The following is a 26,390-nucleotide window of genomic DNA, read 5'->3' as shown; positions in this document are numbered from 1 at the left end:
AGCTCGTCCATCCATCTAAGCAATAAAAAAAAAACAACTCTATCTCGCTCTCTCTCTCTCATCAAACAACTCTTTAAAAAAAAGCAATGATTTAATAAGAATTAAATGAAAAAGCAAAGAATTAATATGTATTTACAACTAGCTAGACGTCTATAAAATTTTCTAACCGAAAAAATATATGTGTATAAACCATTAGAATAGATAAAACCTTAAAAAACAACATTATTATTAAAAACGAAAGAAAAAATCTTGATATTGTATTGGTTTCACGGCAAAATTTTTAGTGACTACTTAACTTGCTTGAAAGTGAAGAAATACTCTCAAAATCCATTAATTTGTAACTCGCACTCGCACATACAATAATCGAGAGGCTCACTTCGGTAAAGCTATTCGATACATGAGACAGCAACATAAACAAACCTTCTCTCTCCCACAAAATGAGATTCATAAGCTTACCACTAGGTGGCACTGATACAAACTCACACAAATTAAACATAACATTAACATCGACTGAGTAATTAAAAAAACTCGCACTAAGCACAGGTACATTACCCATTACCCGACTAATTATAAATATCGTTAGAAAGCTTGGCATTTCAATTAAACGCCTTAAAAAAAAACTTGCATGCTACCAACATAAAAGAAAAAATTATTGCTTCTAAAGATGAATGAAAAATTTTTTTTTTTTAATTGCCCTCAGAGAGAGACGGGCATACGGCCCACCTGATGGTAAGTGTTTACCATCGTCCATGGACGTCAGCAATTCCAAGCCGCTGCCTATCAATGCGTATGTAAAACAGTGCATTTTGTTGTTTGTGACAGAGCTGCGGGTACAGCGTAGCGCGGTCGCAGTCTGCAGCGGGAGTGGCGCGGCCCCAACGCGCCCGCAGCAAGTCTCCGCGCCGCTCGCTATCGCCGCCCGCCGACCGCGACGTCTGGCGCTACGCAGGTGTCCGGCGGCGCCACCGCGTCCCTATCACTCGATAACGTTCTTTGTCTTGGACCGATGCCATTGGTTTCTTGTTCAACGTTTGCTCCGTGGACGTCGCCACAGCGGGCTTGGACCCCGCACGGAACACTCCAAACACGCACGTTTTCTCGCCGCGTCTCTCATCCACTACTTTACTAACCACTTACCTACTTATTCTTCCTGTACTACTATTTTTTCATGCATTTTCCGTACGCCCTATCCTCGAACCTAATCGACAAGCATGCTGTCCTGGTTTTGAAATTAACACACTTTAAATATGCGCAATGCTCCCTTGTATATACCTTTCATAAATTTTATTTACGCGCAACAATACATTTGCGTTGTTTTCTAGAGATTGCATCGCTTCAACGAGATCTTGAAATACTTGTGAACATGGCGCTTTTTTTTAAATGTAAATTTATTCTTGTTTAGCATGTAAATCAGAACGTCCATTGTTTTGTCCACTAATCTCAAAACATTATTTCTTCTGATCTCTTAACGTCATTCACGACTAGGGCTGCCAGAGGTCCTCTATATCCCGGGACGTCCCGTATTTTAGGCTTAGTTTAAAATGTCCCGGCGGGACTGACTCTGTCCCGTATTCGAACCGTACGATTATAATTGCATTGATTTTTATAAATATGTCAAAACCGATAAAATTATGTTAAAACTGACTTGCTCCTCGGAGAAATATAAAAAAAAGAATGTCACTATATAAATTTGTTTTTTATTTGTCCCGTATAAAAAAATAAATTCCCGTATTTTTTGCCCATTTAAGCATTTGTCCCTTATAGGCTGAAAAATAATCTGGCAACCCTATTCACATCCATTGAAAAAATCAAATGTATGTAAAGTTTAAAATGTAGTAACATTATTTTAATGAGTACAAAATCTATTGGTCAGAGGTAAAACTAAGTAACTGCACATATTTTACAGTTAATGACGACAGAGGAGGCGACGGCTCGCGGTTGCCGACACACGCGTATGCTCCTCGATTCCAATCACGGTCGGCGACCGCCACACCCACCACGAGTCCCAAGAAACGCCAGTTGCCTCAGATACCGCACCAGGTAAGGGATTAAATACGGGCTTATCACCTAATTGAGCTGTCGCCTGAAAACTCCGACCTGGTCATGATGGGACGCATGGGACATTGGTGACGCAAGATATATCTTACAATTTAAAAGAACGAGATGGAAAATAGAAATAAAATTACATAATATCGAACAAGCGGGTTGTGTCGTGTTTTTTTATTATATTTTTCTAAGTATTCCATATGTAGATATAGAATTGAGAAAGATGAAGAAGTAGATCATGTAAAGTAGACTGAAGTGGAATGGTCACTGTTACATTATTAATGATATAATTATGGATACGTGAATTATAAGCCAGTAAATAGGATCGTTCGTGTTCGTTCTGTATATAAGTATAAAAGGAATAAAAAAATCTCAAAAACAACCAACCCGTTAGATATGTGTAGTTTAGACTAAAATAACATTGTCGCATCTATACAATAACAACTTTTTTTAATTTTTATTGCTTCGATGAATGTACGAGCTTACGGCCCACCTGGTGTAAGTGGTTACCAGAGCCCATAGACAGCTACAACGTAAATGCCGCCACCCACCTCTAGAGATGAGTTCTAAGTCTCAGCTTTTACACTATAACGGCTGCCCGGCCCTTCAGACCGAAAGGCGGTATTGCTTCACGGCAGAAATAGGCAGGGTGGTGGTACTTACGCGTGTGGGCTCTTAAGACGTCCTACCACAAATAAAATTTCAAAATTGAAATTTTGTATTCAATCAAATCAATTCATTACTTAATTTAATATTTATTGTAGAGTCAGAGTACCCAACGGGCTGTACGAGCGCAGGTGTCCGCGGACCTAGAAGAACGTAAGTGGATCGCCCCGCACCACATTGGCGCCACACTCACGTACCGCAGCACGCCACAAGGTCAATACATGCATGCCCTCGCCCGAAAACGAAATGTTTTTATGTATGCTGTTTAAAATGTCAATTAAACAGTAATCAACGAGTATCATCGATTCACGATAAACCATTGGTAGCCTTGAATACCGAAGATTAAATAAAGAACATTATTATACATTAAAAAATAAAAATAAATCTTTAAATGACCCAAAAGATTGTACAGGTTTAAATTAGGCAAATTTGTTTTTTTTTGCAACATTGGTTTATTGTACTGTTCGTTTTAAAACACATATTCAATTGAGAAACACCCTCGTCAGTATTTTCTCGAAAGACCTACCATTCTGCGTCGTTCATTCACAATAGATCCGAGTCGCTCTGATCTACGATTGGCGGCTGTTCCATCTTATAAATTAGTAACTAAAAGTTAGACGGGATGTCACTCTACATTTACTTCATATTCGTAGAGCTAGTATACGCTTTCCTCAATTGATTAATATAAAGCTCGTATTTCTTGGTTCAGTTCAGAACCGAATATTTGAAATCTGAATAGGATCAATTATTTAATTAGAATTGGGCCTTCCGCATCCAACAAAATAGGAATAACCGCGGATCTACAGAATTATTAAACTTCAATGTGCCGGATTAATACGATCAAGATTACCAGTTTTAAAATAATATTCAAGCGTTTTCGTTTTTATTTGTAATTTTTATTTATATACTATTATTACTTAATTTTATTAACATACTTAACATGTACAATTCCTAAATTTTACGACACAATTGTTTTATGCAGCAGATGCAGTGACTTGTAAACGTGCACACTGCATCTTAGATACGATCTGTGTGCTTATTGCGAGTTTATTAACTTTTTTTTTTTATTGCTAGATGAGTGGACGAGCTCACAGCCCACCTGGTGTTAAGTGGTTACTGGAGTCCATAGACATTTACGACGTAAATGCGCCACCCACCTTGAGATATAAGTTCTAAGGTCTCAAGTATAGTTACAACGGCTGCCCCACCCTTCAAACCGAAACGCATTACTGCTTCACGGCAGAAATAGGCAGGGTGGTGGTACCCATCCGCGCGGACTCACAAGAGGTCCTACCACCAGGGTCTCGATAGCGAAAAAGTTAGCTCATATTTGTATGGAATGGGATCGTTTGCCTACGTTTGCCGCTAGGGGCGCTGTTCCAACTGCATACAAAATTGGGCTAACTTTTACGCTATCGAGAACGTTAAAAAACTCGCACTAAGCACACTGTTGGGAAAACTCTTCGAGTAAGCCTTTGTTTTTTTTTTATTGCCCTTGTAGGCAGACGAGCATACGGCCCACCTGATGGTGAGTGGTTACCGTCGCCCATGGACTTCAGCAATGCCAGGGGCAGAGCCAAGCCGCTGCCTGCCGCTTAATACTCTCCACAAGCCTCGTTTGAAGAAGGACATGTCATAGCGCTCGGGAAACACCGTGGAAGGGAGCTCATTCCATAGCCGGATGGTACGTGGCAAAAAAGATCTCTGGAAACGCACTGTGGATGACCGCAGTGGCTCCAGGTAGTATGGATGAACTCTACTCCGGTGGCGAGCGGTGTGATGGTAAAAACGAGATGCCGGTATCATCTCGAACAATTCCTCAGAGCACTCCCCATGGAACATACGGTACAAAATACAGAGGGAACCGAAGTCCCTCCGCAGACCCAGAGGTTCCAAACGATCCGTGAGAATAGGATTATCGACAATCCAAACGGCCCTCCTCTGTATGGAGTCAAATAGAAGAAGCTGGTATTTGGGAGCCCCGGCCCAGAGATGGGAGCAGTACTCCACGCGAGGCCGGACTTGTGCTTTATAAAGCAAAAGTCTTTGTCCAGGCGTGAAGTACCGCTTCGCTCTGTTGAGGACTCCCAGCATTTTGGACGCCAACTTGGCTTTGCCTTCCAAATGATTCCGAAACTGGACATCACTCGAAATGTCGACCCCAAGTATCCCGATACTCTCGGTAGGTTGCAGAGATATTTCTTGGAATTGCGGCGCCATGACAAAGGGGTCCTTCTTCGCAGTGAACGCGCAAACTTGTGTCTTTATCGGGTTGAATTGAACCAAGTTCAATTCACCCCATTCGGAGACTCGCCCCAGAGAGTTCTCCACTTCAGACACAAGTTTTGATCGTCTCTCTTGCACCACGCTCCGAGAGCGTGTTCCCAATGGTCGCGTACAAATGCACCATTACAACTAATTCAGCATTCCAGTTTTATTTAATCTAATTACTAATTTATACATATATGGCTACAGACGTAATCCAAAGTTATTGACAAGCAACTGAATGATGACTGCCCAATGTACAAGCACAAATTAGCGTCGACGCATTACAGATACCTATATACCGAACGGCGTCCGCACTCAAAATGTTCGCGCTAAAATGGGCCAAGCGCAGACCGTGCGTCACCCAAAAGACTATAAAATCAAAGTATTAGTTCACAAGGATTCTCTAAATCTTATGTACATAATGCAGATTAAAATTATAAATTTAAATATTTAAGGTACAAGAAACTTAAGCGCCTCCTTAAATATGGAGCAAATGCAGAGAGATACTCTGTGGATTCGTCCATCATTACAATATTAATATTTACTCACTAGTCATCGCCCGCGATTTGAGTCGAACAATCAGATATCGCATACTTTAAAGCTGTACACAACACAGTTCACCTATTTACACATTTCACTCGGATAAAAGCATGATAGTAGTAGTAGTAGTAGTAGTAGTATGTAGCTATTAAAATTATTTAGATTCCTATTGTAAAACGTTATTATATGTATATTACTAACTATGTAAGCGGTCAGGATATGATCAATGTGATCTTACCAATCAGAGCAAAGAGAAGATTGTCACGTCGTCGACATTTAATTAAAAGGTAATAAGAGGTCAAAGTCTTAATTGTATTGTATCGAAGACGGTCTTAAGCTTTAAATCGAGATTAAATTGATCGCAGCAAAAATAAGACAGGACGGTAGAGGTATCTACCGACTTATTATTTTATAGTTATTTTAACAATACAACGAAATCATATACATATAAAACAGCTAAAACCTATTGAATACAAACGCGATCTACACATGAGAAAAGAAAAAGCTGGCTTGCCTATTAAATAGTATAATCCACTCTTGTGGATTATATTGGATTATTCATTCTTATGACATGATTAAAAAAATAGAAAACTGTTCCGTTTGGTAAGTATTAGCTAATGTATGGATTTTACATGTCTAACCATAAACTGTAACTTTAAAAAAAAAACAATTGAATATGGATTTATTTATGATTATTATTAGATTTATCTATTATTATCACACCATTGATACCTTTCTGGGTTGTAAAAATTATCAATATTATTTAACCTCGATTTTGTTTTTCTTTCTAAAAGAAATGTTAGTCAGTAGAAACTTTTCACATTTTTATTTCATTTCATTTCATATTTAAATGTCAATATATGCAGGATGGGAGCGACATTATGCGGGTTTATCTGATTCGGAGCTTGCTGCCCGCAGTGGCGGTAGTTGGGCACCACGGAGAAGGCTATCTCCTGATGCAACAGCAGCAGATTCCGACCTAGAATCGGTCGCTTCTGTAACATCAAGCGCCTTCAGCACACAATCCGAACGACCTCGACCGACACGTATGCTTAGGTATGACAAAAAAAAATAGTATTAAAACATTACTGGCACAAACCAACAGTTTAAAGGATCTTTAAAATGTTATTGACCTAATTTACAGCCGGAAACGAAACATTCCCCCCCATAGTACATCTTCTTCGTGCGATAGTGCTATTCCTTTACCTGAAACCTTTCATTGTTTTTCCGGTGCTCCTTGTCGCCAGTTACCTATTTTATACGTACCTGCCACAGCTGAACGTGTCGTTCGTATGATATCATGTTCAAAATGCGCGTCAACAATTTCTGGTATGTCGTCCACGCAACGGACTACACAGACACGCACTCCTCGCCGAATCCGAGGGATGCCGGCACGAAGTCGGTCTGCAGGCTCTTGCACTAGAGACTGCAATCGTCGCTATTCTTATGAACGGAGTTACAGTTTTCCTGAGTATCCCGTCTGTACGAATGCCTATAAACTAACGGAGAACAACAAAGAATGCATAATTGATTTGCCACTATCTAGGTTTTCAAAGTCTACGGCAAATGGCTATATTTTACCTAAAAAAGTTTTTTACCGTCCAAGTGATAATCAAATACGCAGCTCAACGCATTTTAACAAACGAAAGATACATTTACCACAAAAAGTAAAAATAAAAGATGACCAAAAACCTTCGTCTTCGGATGAAGACGTTTATAATCTAAGAAGATACAAAGAAGTGAGGAGAAAGCTTCCTGATTTAGGGTGTTTTAGAACTCCAAGAACGCTACCGGCTTTACCTGCAGCAATTACCTTAAATAATAAACAAAACTTAAATAATACATTCAATATTAATTCTCTAAATCATATTAATAAATGCAATACACTTCATACTGTACAAGTCGAAAAAAATGATAAAATTAATTACGAGGATAGCAGTAAAGAGCTATTAGATGAAAATAAGACCAATCAACATCTATCAAAATATTCACAAAAAAATGACCGCAAAAATGTTTTGTCGCTTGACCTTAACGCATTAAACGATGAAAGAGAATTGAATATCAACAGTGACGACTATTCATCAAATACGAATAATTTCAATCAGTACTCAGACAAAAATAAGAAAAATCATAAAATGAATCCAAGGCGTTACTCCGATTCCGTCATTTTAAAGGGTTCACCTAAACTTAATACATCTGAAAACCTTAGCGACGTATTTAAAATGGTGAATATTTCGGCAAATAAATCAAAAGACGTTGATGAAGCTGATGTAGATAAAAGTGTCAAAAGGAAAACAAAAACGAATTCGGTCAGCATCAACGAGGTTCCCACTTTTCAGGAATATGATTCACTTAATTCATCTCCACCGCAACCAAGTATAGATTTATTTTTAAGAAAACCTTTGCCATCTATTATTAAAAACGCTCGACCACGTTCTCATTCCCTAGTACCCAGTGACCGTTTAGATAGAGAAATCAGTATTATTGCTAATTGTTTGTCTATTGCTCTTTCTCCTTCCAATCGCAACACTTGCTGTCGCCGTGTGCTCACACCTGTCGCATCTCATCTGCCACATGACGACACTGACCACACCGATCATGATTCGACGGCACCGTCTACTTCGGTGGTACAAATCGACCACGCCCCCCAACAATCTACGTTGCAACAAAAATATAACTGCCGCGAAATAAACAAAACGAATAATTCAACTGCAAAAACCGGGAAACCTACACGACGAAAAACGAAACATAGCAACGATTATGGTGGAAGGGACAACGGAAGGAACAATAATCAGCCACAGCCATTGGAGAGACGCGAGTCTCGACGAGGCCAGTTCACTCGGAGTTTAAGCAACGCAGATGTTCCGCCTGATGAAAAAACAGGTAATCAATTAACTTATCCATTATCTTCAGTCACTAGGTTTATGTATAATACCTACCTAAATAGTAAATATTATTCATAATTAAATTTTTAAATTAATAGCCAGTAAACGGACTCTGATACCTGACAGATACCGAATATACTTTATACCTACATTACTTTGGAGTGCAAACTTGTTTGATAAATTCAGGAAATAGTTTTGCAATTCAAGTGGTAACAATATATTGTACATGAATTGTCCGTCAAGATGGCAGTCTAAGTGACACTGCGTTGGGTGGTACCGGCGAGCTGGAGCCAAGCACTGATGATGTCCTCTTAAAAGCTGAGCCTCGGGATTATTTCGGGCCGGGCATGGGCAAGAAAAGCAACTCTACCTCACAATTGTCAGCCACAGGTGAACTCTAAAATAATTATGTTAACAGCGTTTTTTGTCAATTTCATTTTACTGTAATAGTGTTCGATGTTTGAAATTTTTAGGCCTTGTTACGTAACATAATATAGTTTGCATAATGTGTCGCGTAGGTTACATCTAAAAGTAATGGCTAATTAAAACCTACAGGACGAAAACGAAGGTTAGGTTTTGGTAAACGTGGCAAAAATTCGTTTACGGTGCAACGCAGTGAGGAAGTGGTTCCCGGCGAAATGAGAGGAGGCACCGGCGTGTCGCGGGCCTCCTCCGCATCCAGTGAGAACGACGAAGACAGGTTCGCTCGATACCGCCGACATTGGAACAATAGTGCGTCCGGGGCGGTAGCTCTTCAAGAAATATTTTTCAATCGAAATGTCTATCGATGTAACAAAACATCCGTGACTAGAGAGAAACGTCAGAGACAGTGTATTTGCTGTCATTCTCACCTGACGATGATTGGCAGTATAAACACGGCATGCTGCAAATTAATATGCTTACATACCTACATACATTTACATGCATAACCTTGTTGTCGATGGATAAATATACATATATTATATCGCTTTATTAAAATATGTATGCTGATATTGAGCTTTTAAGAATAAATGTGATTTTGAGCGATTCCAACATGCCAATAAATATATTCAATTAAAACTACTTTTACGATTTAATCTCGTGTTTTTTCTTGACTTTCTGATACATTAAAGTATTCGCCAGGTGAGTCGTCCGTGACCACGAAAACTGTAAAGTAATCGAAGCATGGGATATAATAGAATGACAATAAAAGCCGTAAAAGTAGTTTTAATTATGTCTAAGTCTCACGAGAACTAAAATACTAAACACATTACTTATTTACCGAAGAATTGATTTTTAGAGACCTATCAAACGAATCGCTCGAAATCTAATTGAAAATGATAGTAATAGATATACATAGTTAGATGTATGTAGTGTGGGTATCAGCACTACTCGTACTATTACTGGCTACTGTGATACTGTGTAACGTGTGTGAGGGGTCGCGCAGAGAGCGGTGGCGCGCGACGCAAGCGCTCGGGCGGCACGGTGACCAGCTTCCAGCGCTCGCACGAGGTCTGCGCCGTCAGCCTCCTGTCCATATCTAGTTCGGAGGGATCCTCGTAAGTCGTTCGCTCGCCCGCTCCGTTCCGCTCGCAGTTCGTCGAGTGCCTCTTCTCGTTCCTTCTGTGTGCATATCGATGTTGTTGGCGTCTTCTGTTCTGCCCCTCTTTGTGCGCCTTGGTCTTGTAAACGCATGCCGCAGGTTTTTATTGGTGTATTGACCTCACTCATTCTTTTTGCTCAGCACGTACGAGTCTTCTTTCGCAAAAACGATGCACTCTCTCGATTCTTGCATAACGTACAAGAGTGATTAACATTTGCTTTCAATATGACAAATAAAATTTACCCTGAACTTTATGAAGTAACTAATATCGAGTTAACAACAAATCTACATATCACAGATATTTAATGGGTTTTAATGTTTATGCACGATAAGCAGTTTTTGCCTTGAAAGACCCAAATTTTGCACACACTTTTATCACTTCTAATTTGTTATTTAAATTTTGCATTGGCGTTCATCAATATACATTTCTAAAGTAATCAATCCATAAAGGTTTGCATGACTCGTTGGAGCAGTGTAGTATTAACACTGTCACTGGCCTCATGACAACTGCATCAATTTGTCGTAACGCGGCTCACATTTCGCGCGAAAATCGCAAGAAGCTGATCGTAATGCTCGAACTTAGCTAAATATTTTGCATCCGATTTGCAGGAAGTTCATAATATTTCATGCACATTCATGTTTCTCACTTTGATTTCACATTCCTAAACAATTTTCGCATGAAATGTGGAGCAGTTAATATAATAAGGAATGTTAATAAATGCAGAAATGGACGGATCAAGCTGACAGACAGAATTTAAGTCTAAAGGAAAAGTGAACGCCAGTTCTCACTGCCTGTCATTTTGTATCTTTGTCTCTTTCTCTACATACAACCCCCATAGATAAACCATCATGTGAATTTCCAGTGCACAAATAAAATGGAAACAAAATTAAGTTGTATTCCATTCACAAATTGGTATTTATTTTTATCGATTCACTTTGTCATAAATTAAAACATTTTCAATAAAAATTGTTTACTGTACGCAAAATATACCAATTTTGAAAATTCACCGGTGATTACAGGCCCTTGTTATGTTTTAACACATCAACTTAACTAATTTAAAACTCAATATAAAAATCTGCTGTACAAATATTCTTGTGCTGGTTTATTTTCAGGAATCAAAATACATAATTATGAAACAATTTTTTACCGGTGAATACTTTGTTCAACAAATTCGTTATAAATGAATTAATAATAAATGTTGGGGTATGATAATAGACTACTTTCATAAAACGAATAGACGTTACGAGACCCGTCCGTCCATTCATGCATTTTTAGATAGATCGATGTCATAAAGTAGATTAAAATTTATAGATACTATTCAATTTCGTACGTAGATATTTATCACTGTCTTGGAACATATTAAGCTGAGAAATAAAGATCTTGTATTTCATTATTAAATTAATTGATGAACTACATTTAGTTGAGTACCAATATTCTCTAGCGTTTCTCTTAGCACCTTCCTTTATGAGTATCTTTGATATTGTACAATTTCCCTTTTAAATACTTATTTAAATTATATGTTGTGCATCCGAAAGACTACCGCCCTATCCTCACTATTGTATCAATGTTATATACTTGTTACTTATCTATATGTATAAATACTTATCATGTGTACTTGCCGTAGAAATTACTTGAAGGTTTTAATGGATTGTCTATTTTTCATTCATAACACAAATAAGCTTTATATCGTGATGTGACATTTTCTTGCATAACACACAGAATTTTCTACACAGAATTACTATAACTTTTATTATACTAGATATTTTATTTGTTTATTGTTAGGTACATTACGGACTATTTTTTTTTGTTATTTAAAAAAGGTAGTCATATATTTTTAGAGAATGCATAGTTTTACAATCCATAGTTGGTTATCGCCTATGTTGATACTGCTGTCAGTCTAGCTTATTGGGTACCTTTTTTTTCCTATGCTGATAGCCTTGAGAGGCTATATCAGCTTTATAGCGTGTAGGTGAGCTCTCGGGTTTCAAACCGGAGGTGTTGCTAATACTGGACAGAGCGGTGCTTCGCAGAATCTACCAGCGGATCGGAAACGCGACCCACTGAGAAGATCCGGCGAGAAACTCAGTGGGCTGTCTATGGGTTAATTTACTCGCGAAGCCCTTCGTTGCAAGCGACGGGTTCAACGAGGACGTATTTTCAATAAACATTATAATATATTGATCAAGAACAGTAAATAACACGATTAAAACTATTTTTACGGATAATCTCGCATTTTTATCTGTCCGCTTCCACGAAAACTGTAAAGTATTCAAAACGTCGGAAATAATATGATGACAACAAAAAACCGTAAAAGTAGTTTTATTTATATGTCTACGGCTATATATATGTCTACGGTTTATCTACAGCTCGAGAAATCCGAAAACAATAATAAGAACAATAACTGTTAAAACTGTTGTGCTCAATGTAGTCTAGGCAAACAAAGTCGAGGCCCAATTATAGCTTTCAACGTAGGTATATTTTAAGCATTCTTGTTAAATTTCACGAAAGTACTTTCTCAATGACACTTGAAATATTGAAAAACGCTCTGATCAACCCTCTTCGATCGATCCTGCACAGTAAGCCAATAGGCACGTCGGCTGTAGAAGCCACGCTGTCCCCTACTTAAGTATGTACATTAGTTATTCATCCATATGGATTGTAAAACGGTAGTTGTTTGTAACAGAGTAATAATGTCCTAGTTGAGCCTTTGCTCGCCCACCGGTCCTGGTGAAACTGGAAAGGCATACGGGTCATCATAAATTGTTACTTCATTTAAAAAAAAGTAATAATGTGAAAGCCATGTATTGTAATGAGAGATGATCTATTTACTGCGATTAAACGAATGTAATAAGGCTGTATGAGTGAGAACTAATATTTTCACTCACACGGCCTCTTTATTTTTGAAACAATGGGTTACGCTTGAGTATATTTTCATTACACTGACATGTCAATAATATTACATGACCAGAGCGAAGACGATACTATGTAACTACGACTAGTTGACAAGACTTACTGTATCGATTTGGTGGATGTAATACATATATATATCGGTGACGATAAACTCGTGTCACATTATCACAAAACTGATTCTAGATGAGTGCTATATAAATATTTTCATTTTATACGATTACGAAGGAATGCTAAAATTTAATTATTTTTTTGAAATTTAAAAAATATAATTTGGTAATATGAGAATCACGTCACATTATAGATAGTGTCGGGTACAGAAATCACTATGTAATTACGTCATCCTTGATTTTATCGGGAACGGACATGCTACTGATGTCTTGAAGCTGATATCTGTCTGGAAAAAGCGTTATAGTTCCATGTGTGTTTAATAACCTGTCAGATATCAGGGAGATTGTCTGAAAAATTGTTGTTGTCTTGGTCAATGAAAAAGGGTTACCACAAACCCTATAAACACTAGATATATTTTATCATTTAAGTCCGTGCGCATATGTTAGGTACATCCGCGCTGACCGGGTAATCGGCGCACCGATAGGCACTTCCTTTTACGTATTGCACTAAGAATGTGAAAACAGCCAGAAAGAACTACGGTCATCCTATTCTATCTTTTTAGTGCCTTAATACAGTGGTCTCACAACCAACGTAAGGCACGTGCTTAGTTAGCAAAGCCAGTGTACTTAGTAGTAAGCACACTGTAGATACCGGTTCGTATGAGTGTCGTGGCCAACCTTCAAGCGTGAGGTCGATGTCTCCATTGCAACCACGGCTATCCAACCAATCAAATAGAATCGAATGAATGGTCTGCGACAGACATACCAAACTATGAAGGCTCCAACTACACACTAGTACAAACAAGATAGAAAAACTTAAGATTTTAACGCAACGACACGGACGTGGAATATGCGCCCGAGTTTAGTTATAGTAGACACTATCGAATACCCAATATTGCCAGGTGGTCCCCGGGCATGCGAGGTTCTGGTTCTTCAGAGGGCGGAGGGCTGTCGGACTTCATTGACGGCCTAGGTCCCGGACAGCTGGTCGGAAGACAATTACTAGGAGCGACTACGCTTGGAGATGTCCAACTTTCAATGTGCTACCAAAAAGGATTCTTAGAGGTTAAAAAATATAAATATCTTTTTTTTTTTAGTCCAATTTCTTTTTATCTTATCTCGCGGTGGAGCACATGGGTTTACGCAAGTTCAATCTATATTTTCAGGTGGAAGTCATACGTGCTCGCGGCTTACAAGCCAGGCAAGGAAGCCGAACCCTTCCAGCGCCATACGTCAAGGTCTATCTCGTGAGCGGAAAGCGATGTATAGCCAAAGCAAAGACAACAACCGCACGACGTACGCTCGACCCTCTCTACCAGCAAACGCTAACGTTTCGAGAAAACTTCAAAGGATGTGTACTGCAGGTGACTGATTATTTAAGGGATTTTATGACCTGGTAACTGAGACCTTTAAGTCATGTCTTATTTTAATTTATATTCATATTTTTATGAAAAATGACATTGTGGAGTGAAATGAAATGAAGATGATTAATTTGAGACATTAATCAACTGGCATGAAATAAAATGAGATGATATGGGATGAAATATAATCTCAGTAAAATGGTGGTCATATACTAAGAATTTTTCAGTGGACTTTTTGGAGGATCCCGAAAAGTTACGTCCCGTGGCTTTGTTTCATTTTCCCACATTTGTGCACTTTCACAGATATTAAACAGTTAATAAACAACCATTACGCATTTAAACCCGAAGAAACACTAAATAGACAAAATAAAACAAACCACACAACTTCACTCCTCGCGTTCCCGCCAAAAAGTCCGCAGCTGACTGAGGAATATTTTTATTGTCTACCCACATGTCTATTCTATGTCAAAACTTTTTATTACTCAGAGGTGCTCTTTTTTGCCTACCTATGCTGGTAACTTCGATGGGTTTTGCCAGCGTATCCGGACGAGTAGGTGAGCTCACGGAGCTCTAACCTGAGGACACTGCTAACACTAGCCCTAGAAAGAGCAGCGCTTCGCAGAGTCCACCACCGGATCGGAAACGCGACCCACTGAGATCTGGCGAGGAACTCAGTGGGTTGTGTCTGAGAGGGGGTGCTCCCAGTGTCAATTGGTTACCATATTTAGGCAAGATCGAAGTTTCATCAATTGTATTACGTAACGCAGTCCCATTTTTGCAATTTCGGTATTTGTTTAGTTCAGGTTTAGTTAGACATGTTCTTGTTTCAGGTTACTGTTTGGGGTGACTACGGTCGCATCGAGGGGAAAAAAGTATTTATGGGCGTGGCCCAAATAATGCTGGACGACATAAACCTTTCTAATATCGTTATTGGATGGTACAAACTATTTGGAACTACTTCTTTGGTAGGTAATATCGCAACTTTTTTTTAAACAAACGTGCTACGGCACAATAGCTTCAGATGATTTCTACCGACAATAACGATTCTTAATTTTCAGTAACGAAAGCTGAATTATGTTTTTCAGTAACGAAAGCTGAATTATGTTTTTCAGTAACGAAAGCTGAATTATGTTCTTCAGCTGGAGCATAATTTTGGGGTATTGCGGAGAAATAACATCTACAAATTGTCCGAAATAAAATTTAGTGGTACTGCTTTAATCATAATAAAATGCAAAATATATTTGAATATAGGAAATTTTGTATAAGCGAAAGGTATTTAAATTGATTTGTATTATTTTTAAAAGCCTACCGAAGTTTTGATTAGATAGCATTTTATAGCAATGAAACAAGTGTATAGTGTACTCAATAATATGTAATTAATAATTAAAAGCCAAATTACATTTTATAGTTTTTCTTTCCATTAAACGAACCTTAAGCTTATTGCCACGATCACTGTATCACTGTATCGTTAATACGGTCCAATGCATGTCTCAATAACACTTATTGTACTTCATACCACTTCCCAAAACCTGACAACAAAACTATGTTGCGACAACGTCAGTGAAGCACGGTGGAAATTTTATGGTTTTAATTACAATTATCATTATTGCTCTTCTGCTCTCTATTTAGAACAAAATTAAAATATTACTTTAACGTACACACACGGATATGTAAAAAACAATTTCATTATTTTCCTTCCTAAGTCAGTCGTCTCCTCATTAAGTCTATAATTTTAGGCACAGCTTCTTAAGTTTAATGTGTCGCGTTTGAAAAATATAACGCAACATATAATGTATTTAAAAATGAATGAAAAAAATCCCCCCGGAAACGTTTTAATATTTCCATTTAGAATTTTATTACATATGTATAGGTATTGAGATTTCCTTTCACTGAATTTTATAAGACGAATCATCGATCAGAATGTTCAACTAACACTACGATGTAACGAATACTTCTTATGATCTTATTTAAATTTGCGGGTAGTCTTAATCAATAAAAAAAAGTTAATGTACTATTTGTTTAGGTTGCTTTGAAGGGGACGCTCCCGGTAACCTTCCCTCTCCTGCTCTTTTCACACCAGTGGATTTAATATCTGCGAACAAGCATTAACGTACATTAAAAACATATTATTCAATTAATCCTTACACTGGATAGAAAATGTTGTACCTACCACTGGGTGACTGGATCCGTATCGCTATAATGCATGATAAATAAAACAAATTTGTATTTAATTTCGTACATGACATGTTCGTAGACATGCAAGCAATCTCTATGCTCTTCCGAACTTGGTTACAAGCATTACAATATAGATTTAAAAAAATATTTAATTTTTTTTTTACATTTATATACAATTCTTGTTCTACTTAAAATTTTGTTTAAATACACAATATACACGATGCATTTCAAATAAAAAGGGAGCCGCCTTCTTCGCCGATTTCGTTTACTTACTTAAAATGAAGATTCTTTATGTGGGAACTCGTCGATTACGTGATTCAGAGAATTTCGTAATTCAGATAATCCGGTAGACAATTATCTAGTAAACATTGCTCATTGATAAATATAACCTGAGTGAGTTCGACAACTATAAAATTATAAATACACGTTTGAAATAGTACAAACTAAAATCAATGTAATTTATTTTATATTTGCATGTCAATTTATACGTACTTACAAAATTTGAAAAGGAATTCTTCGCTGATAAAAAAAAAGCCAACGATGACAGGAAGCGGTACAAACAAAACTCAACGGGCTCGTCTTTTTTGTGTATTATGTTAATTGAAGAAGGCCCTACGTATGAAGCTTTAAATTATATTTTATTTATTTATTGCTTAGATGTTTAGACAAGCTCACGGCCCTCTGGTGTTAAGTGGTTACCGGAGCCCATAGACACAACTACAACGTAAATGCCGCCATCCACTTTGAGACAAGAGCTCTAAGGTCTCAGTTGTAACAGCACGATGGCTGCCCCACCCTTCAAACCGAAACGCATTACTGCTTCACGGCAGAAATAGGCAGGTCGGTGGTACCTACCCATGCGGACTCACAAGACGCCCTACCTCCAGTAATGAATGAATATTTTCCAGAATATTAATGCTAAAACCGATAATGTAGTAACGCCAAGGAAAATTAAATATAGATACTAAATTCATACATTTGCATTAACTAATTTAATCAAATTTAAGAATTTATAGAACGCAAAGAACCAGAATTCAAAATACGAATAAATGTAATTGTCAATTTAAAAAAGTGTATACAAACAAGTTTAAATTATAATATTCGTAAGGTATAGAGATCAAGCATTGCTGCAGTCCCTGTTCTATTAAATTAGATTTTGAAAGATAAAATGGAAATTAATTTTAAAAGCAAATACTTGCTATCTCAGTTATTTTCATCAATTCGAAGATAAGCATTTAATTAATTAAAAGATATTTGCGCACATATCCAAGACTAATGACAATAATATGAAATTAAATTTTTAATCGGCTTGTTATTAAAGCGTAGTTTTTAAACTGTTTTTTTATTTATTTTGAATTAGTTTACATTTTAAATTTGGAAAAATTCAAACAATAAATTTTCAAACGTAATTCTCTGTAAGTGGTATCGAGTAGAGACGAGAGAGATGTACAGAGAGAGTTTATTGCACGACAAAACACAATTTACATTAATAACCAGTCTTATCATTAAAGTGATCGCATCTTGTTAGCCGCACAGGAAAATTCTGAAGAACAATATATTTTCAATTTCAATTGAAACATATCCATCTCCACTAATATTGTTAATTTATTTTAGATACACAATAAAGCAATATATCTGTGGCCAAAACGATCAGGGTGATACTACAAACCTACACTGTTTCTAACACTGATAAGACAAAAAAAAAGATGCACATAATCCAGGTTCAAATAAACCTACAAAATATTGTTAAACGACTATGGTATTCATTTCTGAATGAATGTTTTTTTATTATATTATTTTATTATAATATATTATTATTTACAAAATATATTTTGTTCAAATTACGATACTCATGATAAACACCCAGTTTTAAACTTATATATAGGTATATACCTAAGATATATTAAGATAATAATTAAATCAAGTAAATACATTTAATATTTTATAATATTAGAACAGTAATTAACGGCGGATTCAGTCCCTTTCGTATTTAAAACGCATTGCCGATACAATCGCATAAATTTTGACATTTACAAATCTGTGTACTTAGTGCTAGTTTTTTACTTCTCGATCGCGTAAAAGTTAACCTCAATTCTATGAAGTTTGGCGTTTGCCGCTAGGGGCGCTGTTCCAACTCCATGCAAATTTGGGTTAACTTTTACGCGATCGAGAAGTAAAAAAAACTCACACTAAGCACACTGTTCTCCACTAGTTTTAAACTTCAGGAAAAATAAGCAAATTTAAATACTACAAAGTAAACGTTGCAAACGATAATAATAAACAAAAAACATGTTTTTTAAAATCTCCCGATCCACGATACCCGAATCCAGCTTTCGAGTCCTGCGTATCACGGTTCCTTATTCTTAGGCGTCGCAATACCCGAGTACCAAACAGTATTCGGGTACTGTACGTGGCGGCTCGGCTTTTTCTCTAACGCACCCGCAGACTCGGGAACGATTTCGCCTCCGCGTTGTTTCCAAAGCGCTATGACAAGTTCTTCTTCAAACGATATGTAAAAAGTATACTACGATATATGGCGGCCCGGCTTCGCGCCCGCGGCCTCACGGTGACCCCCCAGCATCCGACGGGCCGATCGCAATTTTGTTTCTTCAACTTAACATTTAGAAGATGCTTGCATGCAAAATATTTGACTCGTCTCTGAATAATGTCAGTTCTTGCACGAATGGAACCTCCTTTAAGTTGTGGGTTCGATAACGCTATATTATAATGCGAGATCGAAAGAAACGTATTGATAGATGAATAATGAAGGTAAGGTGTTCAGGGTGAGAGGAGGGCGGGACGCGTACCGACCTTGCAGCCACCTGACTTGCGTGGCGGGGCCGTAGCCCTTCTCGTTGCGCGCGGCGATGCGGAAGATGATGGCGGGCTTGGTGGAGGAGTCCACGTGCGCCGCGCTCAGCGACGACTGCGGCACCACGCACGTGTTCGCCTTGCCGCAGTACACGCGCACGAACGCCAGCTGCGACTTCGCCGCTTCCTGCGCATACACGATGTTTCCTTTTTTAAGGGATTTTATGACCTGGTAACTAAGACCTTTAAGTCATGTCTTATTTTAATTTATATTCTTAATTTTATGAAAAATGAGAATATGGAGTGAAATGAAGATGATTAATTTGAGACATTAATCAACTGGGATGAAATTAAATGAAATGAGATGATATGGGATGAAATATAATCTCAGTAAAATGAGGGTCATTTACTGAGATTTTTTCAGTGGACTTTTTGGAGGATCCCGTGAAGTTACGTCCAGCAGCTTTGTTTCATTTTCCCACTTTTGTGCACTTTCACAGATATTAGACAGTTAATAAACCACCGTTATTACACACTAAAACCTGAAGAAGCACTAAATAGACAAAATAAAACAAATCACACAACTTCACTCCTCGCGTTCCCGCCAAAAGTCCATACACGATGTAGTTAGTGCTCAAGGACCCCATACAAAACGATCCGTCGTTTCAAACAGATCGAAGATCGAAACGACGGATTGGAACTTTCCGTATATAGGGTCCTTCAATCAGACAACAACGGACTTATTGTTATATTGCCTTCGAAGGCACGATGCTCATGCGACAAACTCATCTTTGAACGAACATGATCACAATCTCTTGTGGATATCGGCAATGCCAAAAATCTACTAATGAGTTTCTTGAAGGACCTCATTCGAATAAATTCCGAAGAATTTTGTTCTTGATCTGAATGAAACATAGTACAAATCAATCAAGGGTGCTTACTACTACACCACATAGTCTGTCAAATATATACATTACATACATAATTTTAATAAAATCTTAAGTTAAATAATGAAAGTAAAAATTGCTTATTATTTCATGTCAGAAAATTTTGTATCAATTCATCTGTTTCAACAAATTAAGAGCTTCTCTAAATTAAGAGAGTAATCTTTGTACCAGGAAAAAGTTATTTAATTTATTATTTGGCATGACTTAGGTCTATTTTGTGAATTCACATAGATTAACAATTCTTTGTGATATTTAAATTTATTCATTTTTATTGAAAACGTAGTACGTCACATAGAGCATAGCTTATCTGGATATATATATAGAATAAACTAACCTTTGGCTGAGTGTTGGAGCGCACCGCGAGGTAGACCGAGTATTCGAAAATCCCTTCGGCAGCAACTTGCGGTGGCTCCCAGGACAAATGTGCGCCCTCTACTGATTTTGATATTTTGATAGCTGATGGCGCACCAGGGAATCCCGGCAGACAGGTTTTGAATGCAGATTCCTACAACAGTGTATAGACATTATCCGTTGCAGCTCTATATCAGATTACAACCCAACCGCTGTTAAGTGCCTATAGATGTTTTCCAACAATTCAAATAACAGCTATCGTCTCCTTCAAGATGGAACTCATGATTCGTAGCAGAAACAGGAAATACGAAGTAACAAATTGTTACTACTCCGGCAGAAATTAGCCCTATGACCAGTAACAAAAAAAATATGTCAGTTGGCTTTTTTTTTCAGTAAAAATTGGTATTCAAAGGCAAAGACGCATTGCGATATGAGTAGATATGCGATATGATGTTAACTGTTTTTCCTGAGAAATATTAATAAGTTTCTGTTTGAAGGTCAGGTTAGTCATTAGCTGTGCCAAGCTCGATAGAGATTTCATAAGTTTTGAAGCCCTGATGCAAGTATTGTTACAGGCTAGTAATGACTATGACACTGATTTCAAATTCGATAGTTTATGGTAGCTAGTTCTGTTAACAACTCGTTCAGTAACGCTGATATAACCTCTCAAGGCTATCAGCATAGGTAGGAAAAAAATCTGTTAACAACTTTACATTTGACACCATTAAGTACAAAGTTGTTCTATAGTCATCAAAATTACATATAATTTAGAAAAAAAATATTTGGAACCGTCCTTAATATTCCAGTGCATTTAAAAAAAATTATATCAATCTAATTACGATCATTTAAACTGTTTTTTTTTAAAAGCGAATAACAGTTAATGTCTACGACAAGCAAAAAGTAGTTTATGCTTGATCAGTTTTGAACAATTTTTTTTAGTTCCATTGCAATTTCGTAACGATTTAACAATCAAATGTGCGTGTGATTAATCTCAAAAACAAAAAGGTTTTTAAAAGACTTACTTCACTGAACTCTCCTCTGCCGCAAGAATTAACAGCAGCAATTCTGAACTTATAGGCTGTGCCATGTTCTAGGGGCGTCGTCGGCAGCCCGGTCAAATCGGGAAGACTGTCTAAAGATAAATTAGACAAGTCTATGTTTGGATCCGATATATAATTTTGAACCTAAAACAGAGGAATATCAGCTAGGATACAGTTCGAACGGAAGATTTCAGAATGTGTAAGGTAATAAAATTTAATACCGTAAACGTAGTTCCTTTGACGATGCCAACCGTGTACCAAGCGTCCTCGTCGTGTTTCTTGGGCTCTTCTGGTTCGGCCTGTTTTAAATCCGAGAGTATTATGAATAGTATGAGAGTAGTATGAATATCGAGTTCTTCAAATTTCTAAGATAACTTTTTGGAACGAAGTTCCTTATGCGGATAGGATGCGGAAGGATACTCTAACCGGGAAAAAAAGTCCGTAACGTAAGATTTTTATTAGTAATACACACAGTGTACGACTTAACTTTGTAATAACGTACAAATTAGTAATGAATATTTTTATAATAAGGAACTTCGTTCCTATCTGGTGTCCCACGTCACCACACATTTTATGACGATTTCGACACGAACCTGTTCGTGATGGTGAAGAGCAGCACTGGCGAGTGTGGCAAGAGCGTGCGCAGCGATGGTGGAGGGGAGGGTGCTGCTCACGGCTCCTTCCGCCTCGCCGCTCGCCGCGGACGCCGCGCCGACATCACTTGCCGCATCTGCCGCACATGCCGCACCCACCGATGACGACACCGACGTAGCCCCGCCCTCTTCACCTAAGACACCGAACCGCTCTTATTGACGTTGGTCTTCACCAAAGATCAACTAACAATTAACCATTTTTCTTCAGCGTGGTATGGATATGTGAAGCGTAGAGAGAAGATGCATGTGACTAGGAGATGTATGGAAATGGTAGTGCAAGGTAGAGGAGGAAGAGGTCGACCGAAGAAGACACGGATGAAGTGTGTGAATGAAGATATGAGAGAGAGAGAGAGAGGAGTGAGTGTTGAGATGACGGCTGATAGAAGAGAATGGAAGAGAAAATTTGGCTGTACAGACCCCACCTAGTGGGATAAGTTGGAGAAAAAGAAGAAGAACCATTTTTCTTCAGGTTTACTCATATTAAATTATGCTTTATCTCGAATTCCTATTCCATCACCATAAAAATATATATACGTCAGCAATACGATGAGCACCGCCAAATCGCTGCCTACCGCTGAGTAATCTCTGCAAGCCTTGTTTGAAGAAGGACATGTTCAATGCGTATGTATATAAATATGTGTATCTAGTTTTAAAATCTAAAAACAAGTTTTTGCTCATTTTCATCAACAGTTTGTTATTTTGTTTCAATGAATAGACAGTACAATAAAAAGTGTGTGTCTTGTCCCGTCAAGAATTAAAACCACACCACACCACTTTTGGAAGTCGTCGTAGCCTAAAGGATAAGACGTCCGGTGCATTCGTGTTGAGCGATGCACCGGTGTTCGAATCCCGCGGGCGGGTACCATTTTTTCGAATGAAATATGTACTCAACAAATGTTCACGATTGACTTCCACGGTGAAGGAATAACATCAAGTAATAAAAATCAAACCCGCAAAATTATAATTTGCGTAATTACTGGTGATAGGACCTCTTGTGAGTCCGCGCGGGTAGGTACCGCCACCCTGCCTATTTCTGCCGTGAAACAGTAATGCGTTTCGCTTTGAAAGGTGGGGGAGAGCCATTGTAACTATATTGAGACCTTAGGACTTATAATCTTAAGGTGGGTGGCGCATTTATGTTGTAGATGTCTATGGGCTCCAGTAACCACTTAACACCAGGTGGACTGTGAGCTCGTCGACCCATCTAAGCAATAAAAAAGAAAATGTCATTTCACACCTTGGATCGGAGTAGACGTCGGCGTCGAGGTCGGCGAGATGAGTGCGGCGGATCCGTTGGCCGTCATGGTGAGAAGCGGCATGGACGACTCGCTGCCCGCGGGTGCCGTGTCGGCGGCGCCTTCCATCTCCGAGGTATCAGCGTCGCCGAACCTGCTCGATAGAAATTTGAGATATCTATTGAACTTTAATATTGCATCTGCTCTTCTTCTGCTATAATAAACGACACTCACTCGTTTGTGGTCTGCTGTTGAGGAGTGAGCGAAAACGAATGTACTATGCCTGGACCATTGGCTGTGGATGATATTAATGACGGCTCTGTTTGGCCGCTGCTTGAAATGTCTGATCCAGGTTCTGCAGTGCTCGAGCTAAAAATCACCAAAATAAAGTGATCAATCTTGTAAGCTACAGTAGTCATGTTGGAAAAGAAGCTATAAAATTACCTTATTCCAGTGCTGAGTATCTCCTGTGCGGCACTACTAATGTCGTTCACATCATCACTGCTGGCCACCCCTCCTTCAGCTATATCTTCATCCATTGTACTTGATTCATCTATAAGAATGAAAAATGAGAAAATAAAAAATTTCTTGCTCAAAAATTAATAACATTGAAAATCCACTTTAGTTAGATAGATTTTGTTTCTGTCGTTAAAAACCCTAAGTCATCCTGCGTACAGGACAGAGACAGGTCCAATTTATTATCATATTTTTTTCAATGTGGACAATTCATACAAAGAAAAAGTTTTGGTCACGGGAATTGGTTCAAAATGTCTTCATATATTCTGCATAGCCCAAATTCCTAGTGTTTCACAGCAGAGAAGAACAATGATCCTTCAAAGTTGCAGAAATGTACAAATATTGCATATTTCAATTAAAAAATATATTTTTATTAAATGTTTCAATATTTATTTTTAATTAACACTTTCATTAAGTTAAACTCAACATAAAAAAATATTTAATTACCATCTTGAACGCTTGGTGCTCCTTCAACTTCACCTACACCACTATCTGTTGGTAGAATGGCAGAACTGATAGACTGATCAGGAGACTCTTCAGCATCACCTAGACCCTCTGCTTCTTCTGACTCTGGCTCCTTTATCATAGAATCTAGTTGATTGTCTTGATCATTTTGGGGCGAATTCTCTTCAGTATCTGCCTGAACATATTTTTTTTAAATTAATGCCTTTTTGCCAACAGTTTTCAATGTCGTAATAGGATTCAATTGCTTCAATTTAATTTTAATTACTTCAATTTAAAAAGCCACAATAAACTGTCTAATGATTGTAAAAATCAAACCAACTGCAATAATCTGTTTACTACGTACTAGTGTAGTGTGCCACAAACCGGGAACATTATAGTAATTTTAAATTTATTCTTAACAGCCAGATTAAGAATGCCCTATTTAAACAGTAATAATAGGAATGAATAGAATATACAATTAACAGTGGAATAGATTGCTGTCTAATTTTTCCTTCAGATTAGAACACAAGCATACTTTACAGCCAAATTATGACTCAACAAAAATTTGTAGAAAGAAAATAAGAAGGGATCAATCACTGCAATTATAAGAAATTTGCTGTTTTCTCTCTATAACTGCAAATACTGATAACTTTTAAATAACCTCTCATTAAATAACATAAATATGCATAAAAGTGTCAGAATTAAAAAAAAAATTGCAATTTTTTTATAAGTTAGACATTCTTGATATTTTGAGCTACTTACAGTATTGGGACTAACAGACTTCACTACTAAGCTCTAACAGCTCTAATGAGGTCTGTCAGTCCATCTTATCTTGCATCTAAATACTCAAGATCAATTAAACAAGAGGTAGCTGCTTCTTAGAAATTAATTATTATTAAAAGCTTACTTCTTACAAATAAGAGGCATGAGTTAAGTGAGTTTAAAAAAAAAGCTTACAGGTGTAGAAAGACAATTATCTCCGATATACGCTGATTCCTCGTTCATAGCACCTGAAGCAGTTTCATCTATGTCCATTTCATCTTCAGCATCTGCATTACCTGACCAATATTAATTTTTATTCACATTAACTATCTTTTCATTTGCTACATTTTTGAGCAAGGAAATAAACGAATATTAAAATTTTCTCATTTAAAATTGATAACATTTTTTATAACATCTATTTCTGCTAATGTTCTAATTATAGTCAGAGATATTGTTACCTTGTTCAACTACAGGATGCTCTTCCTGAGCAGGAGGTGCAATAGAAGGCTCTACGTCCAAAACATCGCTGCTGCTAGTTGGACCACCATTCGCAGCTATATGATAGAAGCAAAATTACTAATCTACAGAAACTGGATACTGCAAAGCCACACATATCTTTTTTTATATGAAACATATAAATAAACGAAGTAAATAGTATCTAAGCACTTTCTACAATACGTAAAACAACGGTACCGATGCAAGCAAATCAACTAAAATCGTAAACGCGAATGACAACGGTACATATCTAAAAATGAAAATACAAACCAAGTTCCTCAGGCTCAGTGGTCACATCGTCACTTGCTGAATTATTGTCAGGCAAATCATCGATAGTATCGGCAACCTGGTTATCCTGGTTATCGGCTTGAGGCGACACTTCCGCGCCATCGTGAGAATCGCTGTGAGTAGCAGGGTCCGATTCCATTTTCGTGATCTAACAGCGTGCAAACAGCACAGATTGTATATTTATTGATATTTAAACAACAATTGAAGAAAAACAATGAACATTTTCAGAAATTTATCAGAAAACCTGTATAGTTTTGACACATCGCCTTTTTTCACCGAGTTTATTCTTTTTATGATTTTATGACAT

At 37.7% G+C, this 26,390-nt stretch overlaps 2 protein-coding genes across 25 annotated transcripts in view; one reads left to right on the top strand and one right to left on the bottom strand.

Moving 5' to 3' along the window:
• Rim (Rab3 interacting molecule) overlaps nt 1-15,771 on the top strand; it is a 27,693-nt gene extending 11,922 nt beyond the window's left edge. For 4 of the 16 annotated variants that reach the window (XM_089733222.1, XM_089733215.1, XM_089733223.1 and 1 more), the window contains 11 exons: nt 823-949; nt 1,907-2,040; nt 2,811-2,925; nt 6,387-6,576; nt 6,665-8,403; nt 8,649-8,795; nt 8,961-9,105; nt 13,908-14,070; nt 14,172-14,369; nt 15,197-15,335; nt 15,425-15,771. In XM_089733222.1, coding sequence (XP_089589348.1) covers nt 823-949; nt 1,907-2,040; nt 2,811-2,925; nt 6,387-6,576; nt 6,665-8,403; nt 8,649-8,795; nt 8,961-9,105; nt 13,908-14,070; nt 14,172-14,369; nt 15,197-15,335; nt 15,425-15,516 — 3,189 coding nt within the window. In that variant the 3' untranslated portion in view covers nt 15,517-15,771. Of the gene's footprint in view, nt 1-822; nt 950-1,906; nt 2,041-2,810; nt 2,926-6,386; nt 6,577-6,664; nt 8,404-8,648; nt 8,796-8,960; nt 9,106-9,831; nt 9,944-13,907; nt 14,071-14,171; nt 14,370-15,196; nt 15,336-15,424 lie in introns of all 16 variants that reach the window. The other 12 variants (XM_089733217.1, XM_089733219.1, XM_089733218.1 and 9 more) reach the window with 12 other exon arrangements.
• LOC114249389 (uncharacterized) lies at nt 15,721-26,390 on the bottom strand. 9 transcript variants are annotated; one of them, XM_089733239.1, is made up of 14 exons: nt 26,066-26,385; nt 25,759-25,854; nt 25,496-25,596; nt 24,542-24,734; nt 24,023-24,131; nt 23,813-23,947; nt 23,581-23,756; nt 22,284-22,477; nt 21,912-21,989; nt 21,673-21,834; nt 20,634-20,804; nt 19,353-19,539; nt 16,537-16,560; nt 15,721-16,458 (listed from the first exon to the last, which is right to left on the bottom strand). In XM_089733239.1, the coding sequence occupies exons 1-14, from the start codon at nt 26,220-26,222 to the stop codon at nt 16,370-16,372; spliced, it is 1,872 nt and encodes a 623-aa protein (XP_089589365.1). In that variant the 5' UTR covers nt 26,223-26,385; the 3' UTR covers nt 15,721-16,369. The 9 variants fall into 9 exon arrangements, with proteins under 9 accessions (XP_089589365.1, XP_089589366.1, XP_028038740.2 ...); XM_089733240.1 differs by lacking the exon at nt 16,537-16,560 and having other exon boundaries at nt 23,581-23,732; nt 26,066-26,390; XM_028182939.2 differs by lacking the exon at nt 16,537-16,560.

The sequence above is a fragment of the Bombyx mandarina genome, chromosome 15 (genome assembly GCF_030267445.1).
Source record: "Bombyx mandarina strain Sakado chromosome 15, ASM3026744v2".
Taxonomy (NCBI): Eukaryota; Metazoa; Arthropoda; class Insecta; order Lepidoptera; family Bombycidae; genus Bombyx; species Bombyx mandarina.
Note: the sequence above shows the minus strand (reverse complement) of the source record. Positions and strands in the feature narration are given on the sequence as shown.